This window comes from Cucurbita pepo, chromosome 15, assembly GCF_057944985.1.
Source record: "Cucurbita pepo subsp. pepo isolate OVF chromosome 15, ASM5794498v1, whole genome shotgun sequence".
NCBI classification, from domain to species: domain Eukaryota; kingdom Viridiplantae; phylum Streptophyta; class Magnoliopsida; order Cucurbitales; family Cucurbitaceae; genus Cucurbita; species Cucurbita pepo.
This window is the reverse complement of record NC_141812.1, coordinates 5674437-5701426: the sequence shown is the minus strand read 5'-3', so window position 1 is coordinate 5701426 and position 26990 is coordinate 5674437. Positions and strand designations below refer to the sequence as shown.

The 26990-nt window shown below is 35.2% G+C and overlaps 1 protein-coding gene and 1 non-coding gene across 6 annotated transcripts in view; one reads left to right on the top strand and one right to left on the bottom strand.

Annotated features, from left to right (window-relative positions):
• The first annotated feature begins 2459 nt into the window (after positions 1 to 2459).
• On the top strand, positions 2460 to 2655 carry LOC111802767 (U2 spliceosomal RNA). Its single transcript, XR_002816303.2, has one exon. It is a non-coding gene; the product is annotated as a U2 spliceosomal RNA (small nuclear RNA).
• Positions 2656 to 6768: 4113 nt separating this feature from the next.
• LOC111801718 (MraZ) overlaps positions 6769 to 26990 on the bottom strand; it is a 31591-nt gene continuing 11369 nt past the window's right edge. For 4 of the 5 annotated variants that reach the window (XM_023685833.2, XM_023685831.2, XM_023685832.2 and 1 more), the window contains exons 8-23: positions 25851 to 25906; positions 25591 to 25690; positions 22944 to 23061; positions 22483 to 22692; positions 21965 to 22289; positions 15773 to 15866; positions 14093 to 14201; positions 13727 to 13992; positions 13512 to 13636; positions 12739 to 12973; positions 11441 to 11629; positions 11077 to 11357; positions 8699 to 8894; positions 8368 to 8607; positions 7541 to 7626; positions 6769 to 7338 (exon numbers count right to left, since the gene is read on the bottom strand). In XM_023685833.2, the coding sequence (XP_023541601.2) occupies positions 7182 to 7338; positions 7541 to 7626; positions 8368 to 8607; positions 8699 to 8894; positions 11077 to 11357; positions 11441 to 11629; positions 12739 to 12973; positions 13512 to 13636; positions 13727 to 13992; positions 14093 to 14201; positions 15773 to 15866; positions 21965 to 22289; positions 22483 to 22692; positions 22944 to 23061; positions 25591 to 25690; positions 25851 to 25906 (2787 nt within the window). In that variant the 3' untranslated portion in view covers positions 6769 to 7181. The remainder of the gene's footprint in view (positions 7339 to 7540; positions 7627 to 8367; positions 8608 to 8698; positions 8895 to 11076; positions 11358 to 11440; positions 11630 to 12738; positions 12974 to 13511; positions 13637 to 13726; positions 13993 to 14092; positions 14202 to 15772; positions 15867 to 21964; positions 22290 to 22482; positions 22693 to 22943; positions 23062 to 25590; positions 25691 to 25850; positions 25907 to 26990) is intronic. The other variant, XM_023685835.2, reaches the window with a different exon arrangement.

Here is a 26990-nt window from a genome sequence, read left to right as displayed (position 1 = left end):
GTCATTATTGAAATTCTAAGCATAGACATGTAATCAATTATTTCTTTCTTACCTTCTTTTATAGTTATTTCCCTTTATCAAATATTTATTTGTTTAAGCTAATTGGAAGGAAATTAAAATAAATCTTGGTCATTGGGTAAGATGTAAATTCAAGATCGATATTGTGATACCCAAGTAAAGAATGAGTACATAAATAAACCGAGATCACATTTGAATTAGAGCGATCCCGAGAATAGGAACACTGAAAAATACTTACAAAAATTGAAAGCTATTATCTATACAAAGAAGGTAGGCACTCCTTTTCTGTGGTTCAATGGTAAGAATCTCAATGGTTAAACTGTTTAGCTTTGAGCAATTCTATATTGGGTGATCTCCTTAAAAATTTTCCTAAAATGCAGGTCAGTAAGGAAAGAATTAGTCTGTGCGGATAATTTTCATTTTTAGAAGTGAGATTGGACTATGTCCCAAGAAATACAGGTGAATGCTGATTCGAATCTTGAACATGAGTCATTACAGATACTTTAAACTAATGGGTCATAAACGAACCCAATTAATGGGCTTGGATCGAGCTTGAACCTTCACATTTCATAGTTTGGTTGGGTTAGGTTGAGTTAATGTCAAGAGTGACGCCCTAAACGAACCCAATTAAATAACAAAAAGAAAATGTTAAAATATCATTTTGGTTGGTTACATTTCATGTTAGTTGTTGCCTTTACCTGCTAAAAATAATGTTAAAAATAGGATGATTATTTAAACCTACTTCGTAGATAAACTATTGTTAGGGTTGGAAATGCAACCACATACAACATGTCTGAGACCTAATCTTTATGATTTGTTATTCATTAGACTTTACTTTTCTTTTTTAGTAGGGTGAGATGTATAGTGCTCCTCTACATATGGTCTACATAGGTGCGCTTGAAACTACTAGGCAAGTTCGATAACGTACCCTTAAGACCTGACTATGGGTTTGTGCACGATCATGTTGCCAAAAAACAATGAAAAGAAATGAAACACGAACAATAAAGTAGTCCACGATCATCTCATTCATGCTTATCGTATATGGTACATCAAGTGCCTTATAGGGCATAAACATGATCATATTAACATAAAAAAAAACATAATCAAACAGTTAGTACAAGTTATATGCTATCATGCATAGATTAAATTCATCCAACCTATCCTATAAGCATTCCGATAATTAACTCACTAACATTTTAGGTTCAACTTGATGCTCATAAGCTTGCTTTGGTTAAATGTGTATAGAATTAGCTTCACGTCATCCAATTTCATCTACAATATTTTATCCATTCAAAAAATCAAGTTTAGAGCCTATTCATCGTTGTGTTATGGATATTAAGATTAATTTAGAATTATTCTCTTTGGGTTTCTCCTTTTAGGCTTCCCCTCCAGATTTTTAAAACGCGTCTGCCCGATAGAAGTTTCCACACCCTTACATTCAACGTATCAGCCATATATTTTCTTAAACCTTTAAATTTATTATGTTAGATGAATTTGATTATGATCGAGTAATAACCTAATAAGATTAATATAATTTTTTTTTTTTTTTGTTAGTGTTAGATGATAAAAGTCTCACATCGACTAATTTAGGGAATGATTATAGGTTTATAATCAAGGAATACTATCTTCATTGGTTTGAGGCGTTTTTGGGAAGCCCATCGCAAAGCCACTAGAACTTAAACTTAAAGGGCACAATATCACACTATTATAGAGTCTAATAGTTGGATCAGAATTTCTATTGCACCCACTAAAAATGATACCCTTCAATGTTTTTCAATTTATTTTTATTTATTTATTTTAGATTTGGCTACCTTTTCCCCCAAAAGATTTCCAAAATGTGAATTTTTTAAAAACTTATGGAGTAATTTAATTTATAGACATTAAAATAAAAAATAAAAAAACTATCAGTCTCTTTGTTTTAAAAATTGAGTTAAAAAACAATTAAAAAAAATAGAAAAATAGAAAATTCTTTTAATCCTATTTTTTTTTAAAAAAAGTTATGATTATGAATATTATTTCTATTTAGGATTATTTTTATGTTATGAGCCAAGTTTTTAAAAATAAAAAAAATATTTTTTTTTATAAAAGAACTTATATTTATGTTTATACCTTTGACTACCAATTCTAACATTTATAATAAATGTGAAAACAAAAATTTGTTAAGAAATAAAATAAAATTAAAAAATTAAAAAAATTAAAACTAAATTTGAATAAATGACTTATGCTCCCTCCAAAGGCTTTATAACTGGTACATAATTTACTAAATTAAATTTATATTGCCATAAAAATAATAGAGATTTTTAATTAAAATAAAATTATTTTATAAAGAAAAATAGTGATCTAAGGGCTATCCAACTACTTAGTAGTACCACATCGTAATTGACTGTGAATGGCTGCATAATCCGCCACTATAAAACACGCCTGAGATGAATTAAAAGAGCATACCTTTCTCGGCCTTTTGGCTAAGATCAAGTGTAGTATCTGTTCTTATCAGTTTAATATCTGATACGTGGGCCATCGGCCCACATGATATTAAATTAATTTCTTATGGGTGAAGGCCCACCAAGGTAGCTTGCTATCTGGGCCTTCGAGCGTCGCCCTTGCGTTGCACTACTGCATGGGCCTGGCGCACCCCTACAAGCCCAGTTTAATTATTGTCTTATTTTAATTTTGTTTCAATATTAATGTTTTTGATTTATTAAACTTTTAAGTGCTATATAAAATTTACATAACGTGCACACTGGCATTTAATCATTTTATTTTAAATAAATTGGTTAAATGCTTGTACTGATCCCTATTTTTCCATCCATGTCTGCATTCTTTTCAAGAGATTTGGAGAAACTATTAGTAATTGTTTTCACATGTCTGAAGGCTACCATGTAAGCAACTGTACTAACATTAGATTAATTTTTAACAATTGTAAATGATATATATATATATATATATATATATATATATATATATATATTTTTTTTTTTTGAGTTGTTTAGGTGCTCTAGATATCTAGTGTGTATAAATCAAAACACATGTTATAAATCTGTTCAAATATATGTCTTAAAACCTCAATGATTTATTCTTTTAGTAACTAATAATAATTTTGATTATTGTAACAATATAATATTATCTATTATATGAAAAATCTAATGCTACCTTAAACAAAAGGGTATATGTTTAAAAGGGTATATGAATAAGTTTGGTTGGATAAATTGTTTATGAACAAATTGTTACAAATACTTTGATAGGGGAGAGATTAAATATTTCGTATTCAAATCTTATACAGACTTATTACATAATAGGATACATCCACTAACATGTCTCCACACCAACGATTTGAATTAAATATTTCGTATTCAAATCTTATACAGACTTATTACATAATAGGATACATCCACTAACATGTCTCCACACCAACGATTTGAATTAAATCAATTGTAACGATTATAAAGTGGGTCATATCAATAATATTCATGTTGGGTTTTATGTCCTAAAACTCATAGTTTGTAAATAAAAACATATTCTATTTTCAATAAAGTTATTATTGTTATTTATTTAGTAAAGATTGTTATTGAATAAAGTGAACTTTACGATCATTAATCTAAATCTAATAAACTAAGAACACTCTGGCTTATTATGATTACTTGAACTATATGTAGAGACATAATGGATCAAGTTCAAGTATATATAGTCAAAATGATCTATAGTATAAGAATAAGGCTGAGTACCTTATTCTGGGGACACTATGGATGCGGCCCACTTTTGTATATGATATAAACCATGTGATCACTAAATTGTACATGTGGAGACATGTGAGTGGGGGCGTCCTATGCAATGAGTATTGCATAAGATCGGACCATGAAGAAAACCACTCTCACTTTATAATGTCGTTTACTGTTAAGACTGTTTTTCTTTTCATTCGATAACCTAGGTAACTCGGTTTTAATCCTGAGCTAACCATGAACTTCTGTTTATTCGGAATTATCCTTAGATTTGCATGGGTGAGAGTGGCTCTAGTTCGCCGACTCAATAGGCTTCCTATTTCAGGGGTAAGACTGGGTGAATGGCTGGAGACGTGGGGTGCAAGATGGAATTCACTCCTACCCACTTTTAGGGATAGAAGAGAGGTAGTTCCCTTAAGCACTGACTCTAGGTCTTGAACTAGGGGCCCCACCCTCTCATTAGCCTAAGAGGGATTCAGTTTACTGGTTGGATCACAAATCAATTGTTCATTAGAGGATCAGTGAGACATAAGGAACAATAAGTAACTTTAGGGGTAAAACGGTAAATTGACCCAGCTCTAGTTACGAACCACCTGTGAGGGATTGACTTACTAATCATGGTTATATCAAATGGACAGAAATATATCTATAGTGAGTGGAGTGCAACTACTAGGCTATAGTGGAGTGTATTAGTAGTTAACGAATGTTGGTTAACAAGGTTAATGAGTTTAACCGGTTAATCTTGGATCGTTGGACCCATGATCTATAGGTCCATTAGGTCCCTCTGCTAGCTCATATCGGACTAAACCATAGAATAGTGTGACGAGTGAGTTCGAAGTGTTCGAATTCAAATTAGGGAATATGCTACATATATACGATATATTTAACCGCATTTTTTGTTTTATTTACGAATTAAACAAAAAGAGAGAATCTGATATATTTAAATAAGATTTAAATATCTTAATCAATTATGTGTCGAATTGATTGAGATTGACATTTGAATTAATATTAAATATTAATTAATCATTTAATATTACTTTAATTTGAAATTCATTATTCAAATTAATTGTTGAATTAAAATGAAGAAAGTCAAAAGGTTGACTTCATTTACTGGAAAAATTCATGTTAGTGAAATTTTGAGGTGTCAAAATTTGGTTTAACTAAATTTGTATGCTTGCCAAATAAACCCCTACAAGTTTGAGTGAAATTTTGAGTGTCAAAATTTGGTTAACTCAAACATGCATGCTTGCCACATAATCCCAAACATTTGAGTGGAATTTTAAGTGTCAAAATTTGGTGATCTCAAATTTGCATGAACATGCAAACATCACTCTTTAAATAGAGTGATCATGGTACATGGAAGGTCTTTTTCTTGGTGAAAAACCTTGAGAAAAACCTCTCACAAACACTCTCTTCACATATACAAAATCCTTCCCAAGTTTAGTCACTCACCGGATTCCACAATCCCGTTCTAAGGCCGAAGGATAGTGGAGAAGACACTAGTGGTGGTTCGAAACCGGTTCGTGAGGAAAAAAGAGTTTGAACTACAAAAGGTTAGTATCTAAACTCATTAAGTTTTAATATTTATGAACATGCTAGTTATTTACTATCATTGATGTTCTAAAAGTGCCTAAAATCCAAATTGGTTCCGCATGTGTTATATTAACACCATAAGGTTAGTATCTCTTGTATGTCAACCACATGTTCTAGATTAAATTGATAATCTTGGATATTTTTATCTAAGGGATAATATTTAAATGTAAAAAAATAGAAAAATAGAAAAATTATTATTAAAAATTAAATAAATAATTACAAGGTTTTTAGATATAAATCCCAACAAGGGAGTCATGGGGTCGTCTGTAGGTCGGCTCAAGCCTTGCCTTATCCCTTATGTTGATTGCACATGTCCGTTGAGCATGATGTGAATGGTCTGTAACCTAAACCTCATTTCAATAGGATAAATTATGGACTCGAGAATCTCTCGAGAGGTTGCTTCACAAAGTGGTAAAAGAAGTAAGGCCTTCATTAGGTCCAACATGGTAATGATTGTTGGAAATGATAACCATGGAGACCCTATATAACTCCTGATTTAGATTGTTATAACAAATTAGGGTAACAAAGATGGTGGAGGCAAAGCCAACATGTCCGGAGAGTTAAAATACTATAAAAGCTTTTGCAAACATGACCCATCCATATTTGATAGGAAGAAAACAACCTCACCTTGCTGGGCAAGAGAAAGATTAGAACACCACGAGTGGGTGCCACTGCTCCTAAGGAGAGCTTCGGAATTGGAAGTGCCTTGAGAAGAGTCCCTAAAACTTAAAAATACTTGCGAGGACCGCAATGGGCTATGCAACATTGTTGCAATCTTTGAAGGGGCGTAGGTGCTTGATAGTGATGTACCTCCAAAAACCAGGCTGATTGTCTCAAGGTTTGTAGGTGCTTGATGGTGATGTACCTCAAACTTTGGGATGTAGGGTGATGTAGGAAGTTAAAGAAAAAGCCAACTAAAAGTCCGATGGATATTATAAGAAAGGTCAAATGGAACGCAGTGCCTAGAGAGTTAATTGTCTAAGAATGAATAATTAGGAACTTGACCGATTGTCAGGAAACATTGGGCGGAGTGGAACGGAGTTGACTGTCGCACTCTCCCACACCTAAGAGGTAAGACATGACTAAAAGAATGAAGACCTCAACGTCTCGTGGAATTGAAAACTCTTCTAGCTTGTATCGCTTGATGTGATTCAAATCTCGACTTGAAGTACCATGAAGAAGGCTCGTCCACAAGTATGTGAGCAAAAATTATAAAAGAATACCATCAAGCTCAATACCAAAGGCTGAGAGTATGATCTAGATAGACATCTCGAGTGGTATAATGTGTTGACACGAGAGTTTGAAGTCTAACCATCAAACCCAATTTTTTTTTCTTTTAACTATTATAATTCTTATATTAAAATATAATTTAATTCCACTAACTTTCAACAATCTTTTACATTAAAAATAGAATAAAATTGAGACTAAGAACAGAATAAAATACTTTCATCAACAATCTTTTACATTAAAGATCAAATAGTGTTACACAATTAATTTTTAATACATATATACACATTTTAGGTCTTTCAAACAAACGTAATTAATAGACTAAATAACTTCACAAATTAAATAATTCCACGAACTAAATAACTCAACCCAAATAACTTCACAAACTAAACAACTCCAATAACTCGACTCAGTACTCCAAATACTTGTTGAAAACTATCAAAATAATTCTCAAACGCAACCTAAATGTGAACCCTTCCATAACCAAGTTCATATTTTTGTTTTTCTTTTTGTTAAAACGCTATCAATTGCTTGAGGCAATACACTATTTACATTTATGGAGCTGTCACATAGTCTCAAAAATGGATTTACAACCTTGACATTTACAATTCAAAAGAGCATAGTATGTTAAGCAAACTCAGCGGCCCAAAAAGCATCAGGATCAGGACAAAAAAGACTAATATCCTTGATTTCCAAATTGGCTATGTGCCAATCAACCAATTGTGCTTGTGTTGATTTGAATAGCAGAAGGATTACAGGCATGATCCACCACTTATCACTCTCCCTGTGCTCATCAAATACATTAAAAACAAAATAAGCTATTTGCCATATTCTTAGCAGTAAATGACTACTTTGTTTCATCCCCCCCCCCCCCCCCCCCCCCCCCAGCCCCCTTCTGGTTTCATCCATTTCAGACGTGGCAGAAGGTAAAAAAGGAAAATATATATATATATATATATATATATATTAAAAGAGTTAAGAATCACCTTCTGTTGCTCCAAGTATTTGTCTCATGGGGTGGCTGGAATGTTGAAAATCCATAAAGAAAAATGCCATAAATGAAGGCCACACCCTGTATTAACCAAAATGATGAACTAGGACCAGCAGAAATAACAATAGAAGGAGTAATTTTAATTATGGCAGCATCCTGAAGCATATACTATATGCATATCATTTAATGGGGGAAATTATGTGATACGTGTTAGGAATCACGATTCTCCACAATGGTATGATATTATCCACTTTGAGCATAAGCTCTCATGGCTTTGCTTTGGACTTTCCCAAAAGGCCTCATACCAATGGAAATGTATTCCTTACTTATAAACCTATGATCATTCCCTAAATTAGCCAATGTGGGACTCCCTCTCAACAATCTTCCCCTCGAACAAAGTATACCATAGAGCCTCCCCTGAGGGTTATGTAGCCCTCGAATAGCCTCCTCTTAATCGAGGCTTGACTCCTTTATCTGGAGCCCTCGAACAAAGTACACCCTTCATTCGATACATGAGTCACTTTTGACTACACCTTTGAGGCTAGCAATTTCTTTGTTCGACACTTGAGGATTCTATTGACATGGCTAAATTAAGGGCATGACTCTAATACCATGTTAGGAATCACGACTCTCCACAATGGTATAATATTGTTCACTTTGAGCATAAGCTCTCGTGGTTTTGTTTTGGGCTTCCCCAAAAAGCCTCATACCAATAGAGACAATATTTATTACTTATAAACCCATCATCATTCCCTAAATTAGTCAACGTGGGACTCCCTCCCAATAATCCTCAACATATACTACAAGTATAGTACAACTTACAATATTAACGAAAGAAGTGGCATTCCACAGGGCATAAATACGAGCAAGTGATGCTCTTCTAGGCTCTTTGCTGAAAAGTGCATTCAAACCAGCTGGGAAAGGAGATAATAGCGACAAGGGAAGAACAAGAAGAATAAGAAGAAAAGCAAGCAGTGAAATCCAATAGAATTGCAGCAGCATAAGCAGGGTAATGGAAATATCTGCTAGAAGCACAATAGTGATAAGCAGCTGTACAGTATCCTGAAACATTTACTTCTCAAGAGTTAGACGATAAACTATACAGAGATTTCTCCATTGTATATTTGAAAAATATCTGCTGAAAATTACTAACCAGATGTCCAACAGGTTTTGTGTTGCGTAATAAGAGAGAGAAAGGATAGAGAAAATCCCATTTATAATGCAAAAATCCCACGTTAGCCTTGTTTATTAGCCCTCCATTAACTACTCCTGTAATCCTTTTTAGAGATAATGATTGCCAGTTCTGATCAAACTGCATGAAATATTCTGTTGCACTTGCAGTCTCTTTCCTAAAATATTCGATAGAAAATAAAGTGAGAAGCCAGACGGAGTTACCAGCAGAGCTGAAGTTATTGTAACAGAATCATAATCTTAAACCTTCTAATCCTGTAACTTATTTAGTAAGTAACAGTGAGAAAAAAAGAACCAAACTTGAACCATTACTAAAGCTGTTTCGAAAAAATTAAAAATCTTGAAAGACAGACCAATTACTGTGTGTTTATGTAACCGCCCAAGCCCAAGCCCAAGCCCAAGCCCAAGCTCACCGCTAGTAGATGTTGTCTTCTTTAGGCTTTTCTTTTTGGATTTCCCCTCGAAGTTTTTAAAACGGGTCTACTAGGGAGAGGTTTCCACACCCTTATAAATGGTTTTTCGTTTTCCTCCTCAACCAATGTGGGATCTCACCGTGTATATTTAAATAATGCAAACTTTAGCAAATTAAAGTTTGAATCAATAAGATTTCTAAGCTACCCAGAAAGTATGCTCAATGTCTTTCATTACAGCACCCTAACCCTTTCTTTACATCTATGTGATGCAGGTAACGCATACAATAGTTCTTACTGTTCAGTGTTTTTAACTACACTTAACAGTTGGCCATCCGGTTACTATGCTTTTAAACCTTTATAAGGTCCTAGCTTTTTACCATGAGGACAAGCTGAGTGTGGATTAATAATGAGATGGCTAATTGTCCACAAGCAGCACACTCAGAATAAACCAAGTCTTGGAGCAATCACCACGTTTTATGAAGATTATTAAAAATACTCGGTGCCTGAGAGTCGACATGTTGACGAATGCATGAGGAAATTGGTTGGCTATGGAACCTGTTAAAGTAAACTCCAGGGTAGACTCTACATTTTCTGCTGTATGTTAATATGTTTTTGTAAGTGATTTTTCAGATGTGACTTTCAGATGTATTATATTTGTAACCTTTCAGTTTTAAATAAATGTTATTTCCTGGGATCACTGAACGTTATTTTTTGTTTTCACTTCTTTTTAAGTAACGATTCTTCTTCTACCTAGAGGTTGGGTTGATTCATAAACTTTCCAGGACAGGATTCTAAAACATTAGACTCCAAGGTCCCCTCTCAATGGAACAATGGATTCCTAGGTTCCCTTTGAATGGAATTCGAAGTGGAAGGAACTGACTCACTTCACACCCTACCAATGCAGCCCCTGACTTAATAAGGCCAATTTATGCCTATGATGGAATTCCCAATCTATCTTACCGCCAAAAAATGCTTCAAAAAGATAAATAAAAACCTGTTTAGATTAACAAAAGATCTCTCTTGGCCAGAAGAAAGAAGAGTGTTCTCAACAAACTAAAGGTGCCAAATCCTTACCCACCTTAAATCCCTCAATCGCCCCGTCTTCCACTCCATTCGACAATAACCTACTTAGCTAGTCAGGACAATGGCCATTTTGTTACTTGTTACTATACAGATTCACTTCCTCACGGGAAAAGAAATACATATTCCTTTTTAAAGCCACAAAAATATATAAAATAAAATAATCTTAAATAAAATTAGCAAGGCAATTTCTTTTTTATTTTTTATTTTTTGAGATGAAGCTTATAAGGGCATTAACTATTTTTGCTCACATTTCTAACTAGTGTTATCAAGGCACACGCCTGTTCCGAGAGGCAAGGCGACTTGGGGTCCTTGGGCCTCGAGTCAGTCAGGGCAAGTGTCTTCAATCAGGTGCCTTTACCATTCATAAAATGAATTAGCCTCCTTGACTTCTTGACTTTCAAGTCTTCGTCTGCTTGCATTTAGAGCACTAGATATTTTTTAAAGCATTTCTATTTCGTATTTTCTTAATTATTTTAGTTAGTTCTTCAAATGATTAATTCCAGTTTTTTTTTTCCTACAATTCTTGGAGTTAATATTTATTAAGTATTTTTTAAAATGTGTCTTGCTTCACTCAAGCAACACCATTTTATGGCCTTGAGGTGATTAAGAGATTTGTCACCTTACTTTGTTGACACTGTTTCTAACAACGCTACTTCCTTAATTATTTTCTGGGGATGTGTTTCATTGTGGGAGAAGGGTGAAAAACTACTGAATTATATCTAGTCAATATTTCTTCTTCTTCTTCTTTGTTTTTTTTTTTTTTTTTCCTGTACCGACCGTTTATAAATTAGCCTTCCCACGATTTAACTTCAGCGATTATAAAGAATGAATTATTTGAGCGTACCTTGATGGTTCATGAGTATGTTGGCACAACACATCCGATTGATGAGAAGAATAATCACCTAAGGCTACAACCAACACACCAAGCTGATAGTAACCAGAAGCAGTAGCTTGAAACCATCCAACCTCAATTTTAACGCCATGGAATTCAAGTTGAGGGTTTGCATGACTATTTATCCAATCTAAAACATGAACTAAGGAAGAACGTATGGATCTATTCCTCACTATCCTCAATTGAGCATTCATGCCAGCAACCAAGCGATTCCAAACAGTTGCTGGGACATGCTACAGACGTGAAGAGTTTATCTGGGGTCAGAGTTTGTTTATTTGATAGTAATATAAACCACTTATAGAAGAAGACGATCTACCTGTCCAATGAGATTGGTCAACAAGGCATCACTGTGAAGATTATAAGGAGTCATATAGCTTCCATCCCCACCAAAAATAATGCACATTGGATATCTCTTTTCAATAATTGAGACTATATCTACGCGCTTTTCATCACCACCAAGAAAAAAATCGATGTAAGCAACCATTAAATCCGGTGTTGCTCCAACCTGCATCAGTTTCAATTCAGATATCGTCAAGTAGGATAAAGTTTTGTCATAGGAAAAACTTAAAAGAACAATAAATATCTTTCTTATTGTTATAATTAGAATTATAAATGACATTCAACTTTCCATCTACAGTAAAAAAACCATATTCCAGTTCAAGTTTGAGGAAAAATAGATTCAATTTAATCCCTTACATTTTGACGTTTTGCAATTATATCCTTACAGTCAGGAGAATGTTTAAATGGACTAACGCAACTCATCAAACATGATAATTAGTGAGTTAATAGATATTTAGCGGAAAAAAAAATATTTAGCCACCTAAGAGATGGAACATTTCTGATTCCTCTAAATTTGAACGATGTTGGTAGAAACTTCAACTTTTTTCTCTTAGGCTACCTTATTTCTCCTCTAAATTTCTATTTCTATCAACTCTCTCAATACCACGTCATGTAAGTTCCTTATTATGCGATCTTTACATTGACCAACGATGAGGGTATAATTGAAAAATGTTGCAACATGAGGGACTACATTGAAACATTTTTTAAAAAAACAGGGACTTCATGGAAGAATGGACTAAAACATATATTTAGCCCGAAAGAAAGTAGCACATTTGTAAACGAAAATAATTCATCAATTCACCTCTTGTTTCCTTAAAACACACCTAGGAGGATTTAACAAACAATGAGGTCATTTTGTTGATTACGAGTATATACCATCCTCCAATATCAAAACCCACCAAGGTGGATTTAACAAACAATGAGGTGGTTTGTTGATTACAAATATACCATCCACCAATATTAAAATCCAAAAATCTAACTCCTACACGGGTCCAAACCATCAATGAGTAAAATCAGTTTCAATGAGGCTGTAAGAGAATTTTATTAGAATATAAAAAACAATGTGAATAAATTTCACAAGAACTAACAATGACTACATTTTAGATTATATTTTCTCATGACTGTACAAAAATCAATATCAAAGAACTAGAAGTCACCCGCCTTGATCATTGCATATTCAATAAAACATTTAGAGAACGTCAAATTCACCTGACTTCATAAAATTAATGCTCAAGAACCATCGGAAGTATTAAGTCTTATATTTTATAGTCATACCTTCATTCCTTTGTATAAAGCGCGAGATCTGCAGGAGCGCAGACATGAATGGTCATATTCAGACTTCACATAGTCCTGAAGGTGGTGGATTTTATGCCTACGTCGCCACTGTTTCCAAGTCCATGCGCAAGGATATGCAAGAATAGAGAGTATGCTATGCACTGATCCTTCCCACCAATGATATGCAGCCACCGAATTTATCTCATCAATAAATCTATTAAAAGCATCTTCGTACCTGAGCATATTGTAAACAGAATACTTGAACCACATAAATTACAAGGACAATACTTATTTCCCGAACCTCTTACAGTACGATATTGAGACATCAAACCAAATTGAATAATCGCAGCATGATGATATTCTTTATTCAAAAAGATAGTCTAGATTAGGTTTAAGTTTTGGGCAAATTTGATCCACAAACGCACGCACATGTTTTCTCTTAACCCATCCATCAAGCCGTGTTGTAAAAATTGATGGTTAGCCTAACGTCTTAAAATCTAAAATTACTACTAACAGAAAATTTTTCAGGAAATGAAACTTGAAGGCATCTATACAAGGTTCAGTTCTATTTCATGGGTTTTCTATGACCATGAGATAAGTTCAATACAAAACATTGTTAAAGCAGCACCAGACAACTAAAGCTAATAAGATGATAGTTGGACACCTGATCACTATTAAATTAGGAAGCTTGTTGATTAGATGAATTTAACATCATTGAGATGAATAGTTCAAACACTGCCACTCTAGACAAGCTAATTGAATTACAGTCTTACACAATTTCTATAATTGCATTGGGAGGAGAGTAAGGAAGATGCCAGGGCTCTCTGAATGTATTGGGACCCATAAAGTACATTCTGTAAACATGACTTTGAGTTTCCTCAGCTCTAGTTCCACGTACCTGTAAACGAACAAAAATTACACCTTAATGATATGTCAATAACTGCAAGGACGGGACCGTATGGAAATTTCTAGTTAGAGTAATCGGTACCTCAGATAAGGAAAGAAGATGTGGGAAATGACGATGATTGTGGGGTTCAATTGAATCAGAATCGCGATAAGAACCATATCCAACAAATTTTACTCTCAGCGTGCTCAACAGAAGTGCTAAAAGAACCAAAAAACATGACAATATAACAGAAAAGGGCCAGGGACCCCCAAAAGTGTACATCAGCTCCTCAAGAGGTGTAAAGCAATTTGGCATCCTATATTTGTCAGATATGCATTTATACGGACAAAATGGCTGACCGACTCCTCCTGTCATAAGTGTGGACGCCTTAGCAAGAAGAAGATCTGAAACCATTCCAAGGAAGAATGAAGCTGAAACAATAACATCAACGACCACTTATCTTGTTACCTCGTCTATATATGAAATTTGCACGATTGGGCAGAAGGTCAAGAGAACAAGGAACGCAAAGGCTTTCATCAGACCCCTCAACATCTTTGTAAGTGCCAACAGGGCATTCCTGTAAATAGAAAAAATAAAATCTGATCTTACAATTCGTTATTTAAAATGTCTATTCTGGAATAATATTACTAAGAAATTTCCACCATATTCTCTCCACCATTATAAGCATTATGTAGATTCTATAAGCAACTTTAACCATCATATACAAACAATACAATTATGAATGTGATAATTCCTATTTCAAACATATAAACTAGTGATTAGGTTAATTTGGGATACATAAGCTGGTGTAAGGACGACTATTCTTCCATGGTGTAGACTGTACCATATGCCTAAAATATTCTAATATGTGATTGATGTCAATGAATCTTGTGAGAATGAGGAGATTTTTCCCTGAGAGAGTGGACAGGGAAGATATGGAGAGGTGTCCCATTGAGCACAAGAATTTATATGTCAGTGGGGATAGAAGAAAGGAGACTTCCAAATTCTTCTTCATCTTTCAAACTCAGACTGGACCAAAACAAACAAAGCAATTGTTTGGAGAATTCTACATGAATCAATAGAAGAATATTTGAAGATGAGAGTAAGGATTGAGATAAACTTTTGAAGTTTAAAATATTTGATATTTCTAATTGGTCTCTTTCAAATAGCTTCAGTAATTACACTCCCCTTACTCTAAATTCCGACTGAGTGTGACCGTGGTAAGCTTCTTAGGAGGTACAAATGTACCTACTCTTATTCTTTTCCATGAAAACTTATTGTTTAAAAAATGTAGTTCTAATTTGCAATGCAAGTCCAATTTTCCATTTTTCAGAAGAAAGTTATGAAATCATAGGTTAACAGCAACTGCTACAACAATTCAGTCAATCCAGATTTCCATCTGGGGAAAAAAAGGGTAGAAAATACAGCAGCTAAGGGCCGATTGATAATGTTCTCTTTTCCGTTTTCCTTCTTCCAATTTTCATTTTCTGTTTCTTGTTTCTTTTTTTAAGAACTAAAAACAAAACCATGTTTGATAACAATTTCTGCAAAACTTTATCATACATTTTGTAGTTCTAGAATTTGACCCTTTTTTGGAAACATTTCTTAAGATTTAGAAACAAGAAACAGGAATGGTTATAAAAAAAAATTATGTTTCTTAAAAAATGAAAAACGGGAACAGGAAGCAGGAAACTATAACATTATCAAACTCGCCCTAAGATTAACAGGGAGGTAGAATAAATAAGTTTTCAGTCATGTAAGCAACAGATTCAGACAATAAACCTAAACCTGATCTGTGGCAGCAACCTTCATTAACTAGCTACATTTATTCACGACTCAAATATGCAATGGCTTCTAAAACTTCTTGTTGAAAATAATTACAATTGCACACAGATTATGGTGATAATTCAAGATAATTTTCTAGCTCACAAAATGGTAATGTTAAATTAAATATACCAGTCAACACAAATGCAAACAGCTTATAATTTAGAACACATGCAAGAAAGCTACCCTAATAGGATGGAAGCACGCATGAACATCAAGAAAGGCATGACAAGAAAATCTCTATATGGTGCAAACAGTGGCATGCCCACATGTATTCCAAGATGTAATGTACAGTGAGGTGGTGCTAAAACCAATAGAACGTACTTCACAAAATGTACCATAGAGGCCCTTGGGGCATTCTTTTCCCGTAATTGTGCCTTTTCTCCCATAACTACCACCTTTGTTGCTCGCACCTCCACTGTAAGACACCAGATGAAGTACAATTATCATACTATCACAAACTCCAAAGACAAATTGGAAATACAATTAGAATCTAGAGTTAGCAATTTCCTAAAAGATGACAGGTGCAGCGATTGTCTGCTTTGAAACTTTGGTGATATAAGGTTCTCACTTCTGCTTTTACTTTAATGTAACTTCACAACTTGAATATTTTCATCACAAAGGAATAGGCGTTGGTATTATTTATCACCTTCTCGATGCAAATACATTTGATCTAAAAATGAAAATGAAACTACGGATGATATAATTATTCATAACGATTTCACAAAAAGTTTACTACATGAGCTACATCACAACTTTGGCCAACCACATATTCTCATAAAGAATTTTTTTCAATTCAAAATTCAAATATAATTGGTGGAAATGCTCTTAGCCTACTAAGAAGATTGAAATACATAGAAAAAAGTGAAATTCCAGTAGCCTTGCCGATTTTGGAACTAATAGTAAGAAAAATTAAGCAAGCAAAAGGCTGAGCTTTGAAATCCACCACAAGCTCAATACATAACCAAACTGTCCAGTAATCACATTAACTAGTAAGCTCCTATCAATGTATAATATTAGTTTTTTTAAAAAAAGGGAGAATATCACAAGAATGTTGAAATATCATCACTAGCCCAATAGAGTCAAGCCCAATTATTGTACGAGCCCAGTATATTTATTTTAGTAGAGATTTTAGGAGAAAGAGATCTAGATATTTTAGGAGAAAGATTCAGATTTGTTAGGTCTAGATTCAAATCTGTTAGGTCTAGATTTAAATCGGTTAAATATAGATTGTTTAGGCTCAGTATAAATACCCCTCCACCCTACCTAGGTTATTCATCTAAAAGAAATCCAAAAACAATAAAAAACAGAAGTATTCTACAGAGTGTCTTGTATTCTCTTCCCAATCGGTGTTAATAAAGAGTGCGAGTGTTTCCCACAGTGAGTTGTGTTCAACATTTGGTATCAGAGCGAGGTTAGTGTAGGTTATCTGATCTCTTGGAATCCTTAGTATGCTCTGTGGTTGCAGCTCTGTCTGATCTTCCACATCAGAAACGATTTCTTGAGATTAGTGGTGAGTGAGTTTCGTTTGTGTCGTGAGAAGTCTGTGACTCTGCAAGTCTTGTGTCGAAAGAGCTTGTTTGGTATTACTGAGGTATGACCAACACGATGGGTGATTTTCAAATCGTTGGAGGAATCAAGAAACTCAACAACAACAACTACAACACGTGGGCAACATGCATGATGTCCTATTTACAAGGACAGGATCTTTGGGAGATCGTTGGCGGGTGCGAAACTACGCCGCCAGAGGATGATTCCAACGGCGCCTTGCGCAAATGGAGAATCAAAGCAGGCAAAGCAATGTTTGCCATGAAGACCACAATCGAAGAAGAGATGTTAGAACATATTTGGGATGACAAGACACCGAAAGAAGCATGGGACACGTTCGTGATGTTGTTCTCAAAGAAGAACGATACGAGGCTACAACTTCTGGAGAATGAGTTGTTGTCAATTACACAATGTGACATGACGATTGCTCAGTACTTCCACAAGGTTAAATCGATCTGTCGGGAGATTACTGAACTAGACCCAAAGTCCGCCATTGTAGAATCTCGAATGAAGAGGATTATAATCCACGGATTGCGACCAGAATATCGAAGCTTCATTACTGCTATACAAGGATGGCCCACTCAACCATCACTTGTAGAGTTCGAAAATTTGTTAGCCAGCCAAGAAGCCATGGCTAAACAAATGGGAGGCTTCACATTGAAGGGTGAAGAAGAAGCACTCTACACGAGTGAAAGTCGGAGCAATAATAGGCCGTCTACCAAACGTGGATACAACGGTGACAAAAGAAGAAGCCACCAAGGGATTGCACAACCTGAGAGAGCTCAGAAGAACGACAACAAAAGTTTCCAAAGAACGAGATTTGGTGGTATTTGCTATAATTGCGGGAAAAAGGGCCACATGTCTAGAGATTGTTGGTCCAGGAAAAAGTCTATTGAAAGCAATGTGGCAATATCCAAAAAGAAGATAGAAGATGAATGGGATGCAGAGGTACTATGTCCCATAGAAGAAGACGAGCTAGCACTCATGGCGACAATGGAAGACCATATCAACTATGAGAATGACTGGATCGTTGATTCAGGATGTTCAAACCACATGACTGGCGATCAAACAAAATTGCAAGACAAGAAAGAGTACAAAGGAAGCCGTATGGTACGTACAGCAAATAACACACAGTTATCAATTGCTCAAATCGGCAATACAACAATCATGCCTGGCAATAAGTCTGATACAGTGTCGCTACATAATGTTTATCATGTACCGGGTATAAAGAAGAACTTGTTGTCAGTGTCACAACTAACAACATCAGGAAGCTACGTCTTATTTGGGCCAGAAGATGTAAAAGTTAATCAAGATGTTAAGATAATAGGAAAGCCGACAATAGAAGGACAAAGAGTGGAGTCTGTCTACGTCCTATTTGCAGAGTCTGCTTATGTTGACAAGACTCGAAAGAATGAGACGACAGATCTATGGCATGCAAGATTGGGACATATTAGCTACCATAAGTTGAAGCTGATTATGGAGAAATCTATGCTCAAAGGTCTACCTCAACTTGAAGTCAAAACAGACGTTATCTGCGCTGGATGTCAATATGGTAAAGCTCATCAATTACCATACAAAGAGTCAAGTTTCAGAGCAAAGAAACCATTAGAGTTAATTCACTCTGATTTGTTTGGCCCAGTCAAACAAGCATCGATCAGCGGAATGCTGTATATGGTGACATTTATTGACGACTACTCAAGATATGTGTGGATTTTCTTTATGAAAGAAAAGTCTGACACGTTCTCAAAGTTTCAAGAATTCAAGATGATGGTCGAAGGAGAAGTAGGAGCGAAGATTCGTTGTCTACGTTCAGACAATGGCGGAGAATACACGTCAGATGAGTTTGATCAATATTTACACGAGTGTGGGATACGACGTCAATTTACATGTGCCAACACGCCACAACAAAATGGTGTAGCAGAAAGAAAGAATCGACACCTTGCAGAAATCTGTCGAAGCATGTTACACGCAAAGAACGTTCCAGGAAGATTTTGGGTTGAAGCTATGCGAACTGCTGCCCATGTGATCAACAAGCTTCCTCAACCAAAGCTAGGGTTCGTCTCACCATTTGAGATACTATGGGATATGAAACCTACAATTAGTTACTTCCGAGTATTTGGTTGTGTTTGCTATGTATTTGTGCCTCACCATCTACGTAGCAAGTTTGACAAGAAAGCAGTCAAGTGTGTATTTGTTGGATACGACAATCAAAGAAAAGGATGGAGGTGTTGTGATCCAACAAGTGGAAAATACTATACATCAAGAGATGTAGTTTTTGATGAAGCATCTACATGGTGGTCCTCGGAGAAGAAAGTCTTACCAGATTCAAACATCGAAGAAATTCTAAAACAGAAGCTGGGGGAGCAAACTATACAAATTCAATCAAATGTCAATGCAACTGAAAATCCAAGTGACATTGATATTGACAAGCAAGAGGTGACTCAATCAAGCGAATCTGATAAAAATGAAACGACACATCAACAACTTAGGCGATCAAGTAGAATCCGAAGGCCAAATCCTAAGTATGCAAATGCAGCTATTGTAGAAGATAGAGTTTACGAACCAGAGACATATGAAGAAGCATCATAAAACTTGGTTTGGCAGAAAGCGATGGAGGAAGAAATTATAGCCTTGGAGCAGAATCAAACTTGGGAACTAGTGCCAAGACTAGGAGATGTCAAACCCATCTCTTGCAAGTGGGTCTACAAAATAAAGCGTCGACCGGATGGATCAATCGAGAGATACAAGGCTCGACTCGTGGCTCGAGGATTTTCTCAACAATATGGACTAGACTATGATGAAACATTCAGTCCAGTGGCAAAGATTACTACCGTACGAGTCCTGCTAGCACTCGCAGCAAGTAAAGATTGGAAACTGTGGCAAATGGATGTGAAGAATGCCTTCTTGCACGGAGAGTTAGACAGGGAGATTTATATGAACCAACCAAAGGGATTTGAGAGTCCAACTAATCCTAATTATGTATGCAAGCTTAGAAAAGCTCTTTATGGACTGAAGCAAGCACCGAGAGCTTGGTATGGTAAGATTGCTGAATTTCTTACCCAAAGTGGTTATTTAGTTGCGCATGCAGACTCAAGCCTATTCATCAAAGAAAGAGAAGGAAATTTGACAATTGTGTTGGTCTACGTGGACGATGTGATTATCACCGGGGACGACGAAAGAGAAATTTATAAAACAAGAGAAAATTTATCCGTACGCTTTCAGATGAAAGAGCTAGGAGAGCTTAAACACTTCTTAGGCCTAGAAGTTGATCGCACAGATGAAGGACGGTTTCTCTGCCAACAAAAGTATACAAGAGATATGCTTCAGAAGTTCAACATGTTAGAGTGCAAGCAAGTTTCAACACCGATGGAGATAAATGCCAAGATTTGTGCACATGAAGGCAAAGAGTTGAACGATGAAACAACATACCGACAACTAGTAGGTAGTCTTATCTACCTAACTTTAACTCGACCTGATATCTCTTATGCAGTTGGGGTTATGAGTCGATACATGCAAAGTCCAAAGAAGCCTCATCTGGATGCAGCTCGACGGATCTTGAGATATGTCAAAGGTACAATCGACTATGGTCTTTTGTACAAAAGAAGCAAAGACTGCAAGCTAGTTGGATACTGTGATGCTGACTATGCAGGAGACCACGATACTCGGAGGTCAACCACTGGGTATGTGTTCAAGTTTGGTTCGGGAACAATTTCTTGGTGTAGCAAGAGACAACCAACAGTATCATTATCAACTAAAGAAGCAGAGTATAGAACAGCGGCTGGAGCAGCTCAGGAGAGTACATGGCTGAAACTCTTGATTGAAGATTTGCACCAGAAAATTGACTATCCAATATCACTTCTTTGCGACAACCAATCTGCGATTCGCCTTGCAAAAAATCTGGTGTTTCATGCTAGAACAAAGCATGTGGAGGTGAACTACCATTTCATTAGAGAGAAGGTCCTAAAGGAAGAAATCGAGATGCAGCAGATCAAGACAAATGACCAAGTGGCAGACTTGTTTACAAAAGGGCTGAATACTGGCAAACATGAGAGTTTTCGCTGTCAGCTCAACATGGTGCAGCGAATGAGGACTAGTGCTGAGGGGGAGTGTTGAAATATCATCACTAGCCCAATAGAGTCAAGCCCAATTATTGTACGAGCCCAGTATATTTATTTTAGTAAAGATTTTAGGAGAAAGAGATCTAGATATTTTAGGAGAAAGATTCAGATTTGTTAGGTCTAGGTTTAGATCGGTTAAATATAGATTGTTTAGGCTCAGTATAAATACTCCTCCACCCTACCTAGGTTATTCATCTAAAAGAAATCCAAAAACAATAAAAAGCAGAAGTATTCTACAGAGTGTCTTGTATTCTCTTCTCGATCGGTGTTAATAAAGAGTGCGAGTGTTTCCCACAGTGAGTTGTGTTCAACAAAGAATTAAAGATTTAAGTTGCTTGCCTATCTCTGGGAAGTAAATGCATAGTAATTTGATGTTGTTCCTTGCAATCATATCATATAGTTAAGAAATTATTTTGCAATGTTTATTCTTTCTCTCAGCACCCTTTTCATTTTCTTGATAATGATCTTAATTTGTTTGCTCCGGTATTGTTACTCAATCTCTGAATAAAAAAGCATAAATCTACTAAATTCTGAGAATTTAGATTGCTGAAATCCTTCTATTTCATATTCCCCAATATTGAAAGATTTAATAACTTAAGAGGAAAATTTTAATAATCTAGAAATCAGGCTATGAAAAAAAGGCATGATAAAGTTTTGCAGAGAATCAACCACCTACATAATATGAAAAGCACTCAGGAACACTTAAACCCACCTAACCCTAGAATTATTTCCCCTCCATACTTAATGTTAATACACAATCAGATACATTCAACAGACTTCCAAAAAATGTATACATACCATGTGGCCACCTTACACAAAAACATTTAGTTTATGGTTAGAAGTTTCATACCTACTATTAATGGAGCCACTTATGCTTGCAACAGGTGTATATTCATCTCCAGTACGTATATTGGACCAATGAAAATGCACCCTCCCACCACCACCTCCACCTCCACCTAGAGGACCACCATTGCCGCCAATAACAGTAATTGATGAATTCTTGAAAAGCTCAAGTTCCTGAAGGAAAAGAAGAATAGTTCCACCAGAACCTCCTCCATGGCCACCAATCATGCTACTATTATCATTTCTCGTTGCTTTAAGAAAGCTTTGTCCATCAGCCATTAAAGATCCAAAAATTTTAAGAGTTAACAAAGACCATTGCATGGATCCCATCACTGGAAGAAACAATACATGCATCCACAATGCATGAGAATAAGTTTAGAGAATAAACAAATTGATGAAACATTAGAGATGGAAAAAAGAAATATTTACATATATACCTTGCTCTTGTTTGCACCATTTTCATATTGTTAATCTACATTCTAGACACTATCATATATAGTTTGCAATAGTAGCAGAAATATTTACCAATCATTCCCCCTCCAGCCACAGGTGTATCAAATTGATCAGGGCCTTGTGCTCCACTGCCAAGTTCACAAGGAAGATCGGCATTGCCATATTCATCACCTCCATTACTCACCCACCCGTTAAAATAGCCAGAACCTCCTCTTCCTCCATGTCCACCTCCACTACCAGCACCATTTGAATAGTTTCCCTTACCAATTCCTTCACTGCAACCTGACCACAAAGTTATATCAGCTTGACACAATTCTTTTTTCTTTTTTTCTTTTTTTCTTTTCTAAGTACCAATTAGGGTTTTTTTTTTTTTTTTGGGGGGTGGAAAAAATGTAACATTTAGAACAAAAGAAGAAAATATTTATTATAGGAAACAAAATTTCGTTGATAGAATATAGATATAGAACAAAAAAGAAAGAAGGTAATGGGTATTAAGCCATAAGAACAGTTTTGTGCATTACGTTCCTAATTACCTAATTCTGATGCAGTAATCATGCCGTTGCTACTGACAATAACAGTTCTTGCCCGGTGGATTTGAATAATACTTCCCTTGATAATTCCATTAACAATAAGGTCCTCAACACGACAAATCTAAAAAAGGTGAAAGGAAACCATTTGGATTGAACTATGATAAATTGCAAAGCAGCAATCACCACAACAATACATCTTGGAATAATGGAATAAAAAACCAATTAAAAAACAAGAATAAAAATAGCTGAACAAACAAGAATATGAGTTGGGAGCATCATGACAACAAACCCTCCACCGAACCATTATATGTACCACAACGCAAAACCAAGTTCGTACTATGACAGATCACCATTCATATGGTATCAATTATGTATGGAAAATTAGCATGAGGTTAGCTTAAATTGTAGTTATACTAACAACTATCTTATAATTATGAAAATATTTCAAATTTCACCTTCCTTAAACAATTTCGAACACAACCAAATCATCAGATGATTTCTTCCAATTAGGTCAAAAAACACATCTGTAACTTATTCAGAAACCACAATGATGATGACGCAAATACAACAAAGATATTAGACATGAAAAAAGAACACCTTATGGATAGATACAATACAATATCAGGTTGAGCGAGGCTACACTACCTGAGTACTTGGTTAAAAAAGAATGTAGAACAGGTAGGTACAGGAACGGAGAGGCTCCCAAGCCAATATGCCATTTCAATATCACTAATGCAGAACCCAATAGTTCAAAAGGCTATAGGTTTTCAAATTCATTTTTTTTTTTTTTTTTTCTTTTTAGAGGAGGAAGGTGTAAGTAAGCATTGAGCAGATAAAAATTGCAAATCTGAACTTAAAATGAAGAAGAAATGAAACGGCATAAAATAATAGTAGAAATTAAAAAAACGGTGGGAAAAAGTGAATAGCCAGCATTTTGCCTAAACAAAGATGACAAGCGTACAAATCCTGTTGTTTGTCATTTTTTTAATTCCAATATCATCTTTTTCTCTCTTTTCCTTTAACCACCCTATATAGTTTCTAACTACTTGAGATAGATGAAAATAGTCGCTAGAATTTGTTCCTCAGCATGGAAGATTATGCAATAATCGCCAGCATATATGATCAAAAACAAAAAAACCTGAAACTCGAAAGTGTCATTCCACAACCATATTGTCTTCTTTCCACCAGAATAGTCTCCCTAGAAAGAGAAAATGGTCCCTTGCCTTCCCTTATATAACCTATCCTTAATTTCAAGTTTTTGTCTATATAGTTATGCACCCGAAAGGACTAATGAGGGAAGGTATGGAAAATGGGACAGGTTCTCGGTGAATGAGTCAATGTGTCCAAGTTCTAGGTCCCAAGGGGCTCGATATAGGAAACTTAATCAATTAGAACTCAAATCTTTCATACGAAGAAGGAATTGGTGTACTTTCCGAAAATGGTTTCTGAATGTTATTATCTTCTTGATAACAGCTTGGTGGAAGTAGTTTTGGTTGTTTTGGCTCATGGGTTGGTCAAAATCTTCTTAGGCATTTTTTTTTTTCAATATATTCTTTTTCTTTTTGGCTCTCGTAATATTTGAATATTTACCCTCTTTTTGTTTGGTTTTCTGTTCTCTCTTTGGGATATCCTCGAACTATTGTCTATCTTTTCATCTATCAATGAAAAGGTTCTTTCCTGTCTTTTTTTAAATAATTAGTTCTTTTTTTTTTTTTTTAATCCTCAACTGTTGTAAATGATTGTGGAAATTCCTAGAAAACCTAGAACAACAATCTTGAGTATTTTTACAGGTTTCACCAAAATACGTGCAATCCTACACTAATAGTACCATAACGTACCTGCAAAACAGGATTCACCAGAATACGTGGTTGATTTTACCTTCGTACAAGTGGATATGTATTATGTATACTTTTTACTATGCTCCCTTCGTCTGGCTATTATTATTTCAGTTTCCCATGCATAGAGGGTTCTCCCCCTGTCCATTATCTTTCCTGAATTTTATAATTTAGTCTTCTTGATTAAGCAGATACCCTTATCCCTCTTCTTCCAGTGCAGTCTTTTAAAAGGAGCTCATTCTCTTTCCATGGCTGTTGGAGAGTGAACCTCACTTTTAATCACAAATTACAAGAACTTGAAAAGCACGGTGGTTCTTTTCATACCTTTAGAACGAAAGTAGATGGCAGCTACGGTTCTCATCTTGCAGAGCCGTAATTAACTACAGAAGTAAGACTTATTCATAGGCTTAAAAGTACTAAAGCAAATTAGAGCCTAGGCCTATAAATTTTAAGATGTCACCATTTTCTTATCATTAATTTTTGGGAGCATGCCTTTAGAATTCAGTACATGTATATGTGTGTGTGTAAAGCACTAATTCTTCAATTTCTGCAAACAATTAAATATCATATTTGATTGAACAAAAAGGAAAAATCCAAACGATAAAATATGAATATGATATTCTAGTTGGGAGGCTGTTTTGTAAGTTGGTCAGAAAGTTCTATTTATTAGAACGTTTAAGAAGTACTCTGTAGAGGGGAAACCATTTTACTTATTAGCGTATCTAGAAAACTACAGGCTGAATGCTTTGAAATTCAAGACCATGATAAATGATAGTGAAATCGCAAAATGCTACCAAAAGAAATTGATCTCTTACTTGAAGTGAAAAGGAAAGTGTATAATTGAAATGGCAATCATCCGGAGGAGTCATTAAATCCAGTGGACACGTCTCACTATCACACAGTGCTTTTGTTACCCTACAAATAGAAACTTAAGTCTAAGGATTTCAATACTTCAATGCTGTAGGATTGAGAAAGAAACCATGCCACTCTTCAATAATTGTTACCTATATAAAAAGAAACAAACAAAAACAAAATAATAAGTTTAGCCAAAAGGCATAACATATAACATACTCACAGGCTTCTACTGGCATCATCATCCAATGGAGCTTGAAGCAGAGAACCGATTCCAACCTGTTATTGTCAGTAGTCTTAAATAGATGTACCAATAGATTCTCTTTTTCCCCACTTTGGCAGGGTGCAGAGGTAAAGATGAAAAAGGTAATCTTTTTAACAAGATAATGTGCTATGCAAGCAACGAAAAATGTAAAATGAAGAAGAAAAATTTAAAACAGAAACTTCAGTACTTGTAATGATAGTCACCAACCTTTTGCAATCTAAAGCTCAATTGATTTGGGTTGACACAGTTGGAGCTATCATTTACGAGGTTTGGTTTGAAAGAAATGAGAAGATTTTGGGAGAAAAGCATGTAGCTTGGAGGAAATGGTTTACTTAAGTCGAGATTAAATCAATTCGTTGGTGTTTTCTTTCTCCTTTATTTGTTAATTACCTTTTGATGATATTTGTACAAGTTGGTTTTCATATTATCCCTTTAGTTTTGTCTAAACTTAAAAACAAAGAGGGAAACAAACAATAATCAAGAAAGGATACTCCAAGAAACTTGGTATATAGTTGCAATGCCGAATGAAAAGAAGTGCCTATTGAAAAGGTAAAAGCTATATTTAACGAGCAAGTGTTGAATTTTTGTCTGCTAAAAATAACATCAGATTTAGTCAATAACGACATATCATTCTAAAATCTTGAGTATTGATGTCAATAAAGAAGACATATAGTGGATGTTCTTTCAGGACAAGAAGGTTGCTCGCATGGTCCAAGCTATTAGACAGGTTTGTTAAGATGAAGATCGTACTTCATCCTTCCGGATGAGCAATCTAAGATATAGAGAGAAGATTATGTAAGAAGCCATCATCAGTGTCCCATCATCAAACTGAAATAAAAGTTAATAAGCATATACTAGGTCTTTATGAAAAGAAAGACATTTGTCTTAGAGCCAAATGATCTTTGAAAACAAAGCATTTACATTGGTTTGATTGCTTCGAGTCTGCTAGGTTAAAAATTTCTTCACGATGTTTTCTTTCTAAGCTCTTAACTGGTTTTTCTGCTGGATATCTGATTGAATAGGGATGCCTTTTATTTTTCTATTGTGATTTCTGTTTTCCTTCCTTTCACTCCAGCATTAGTCTCTTTTCATTCTTCA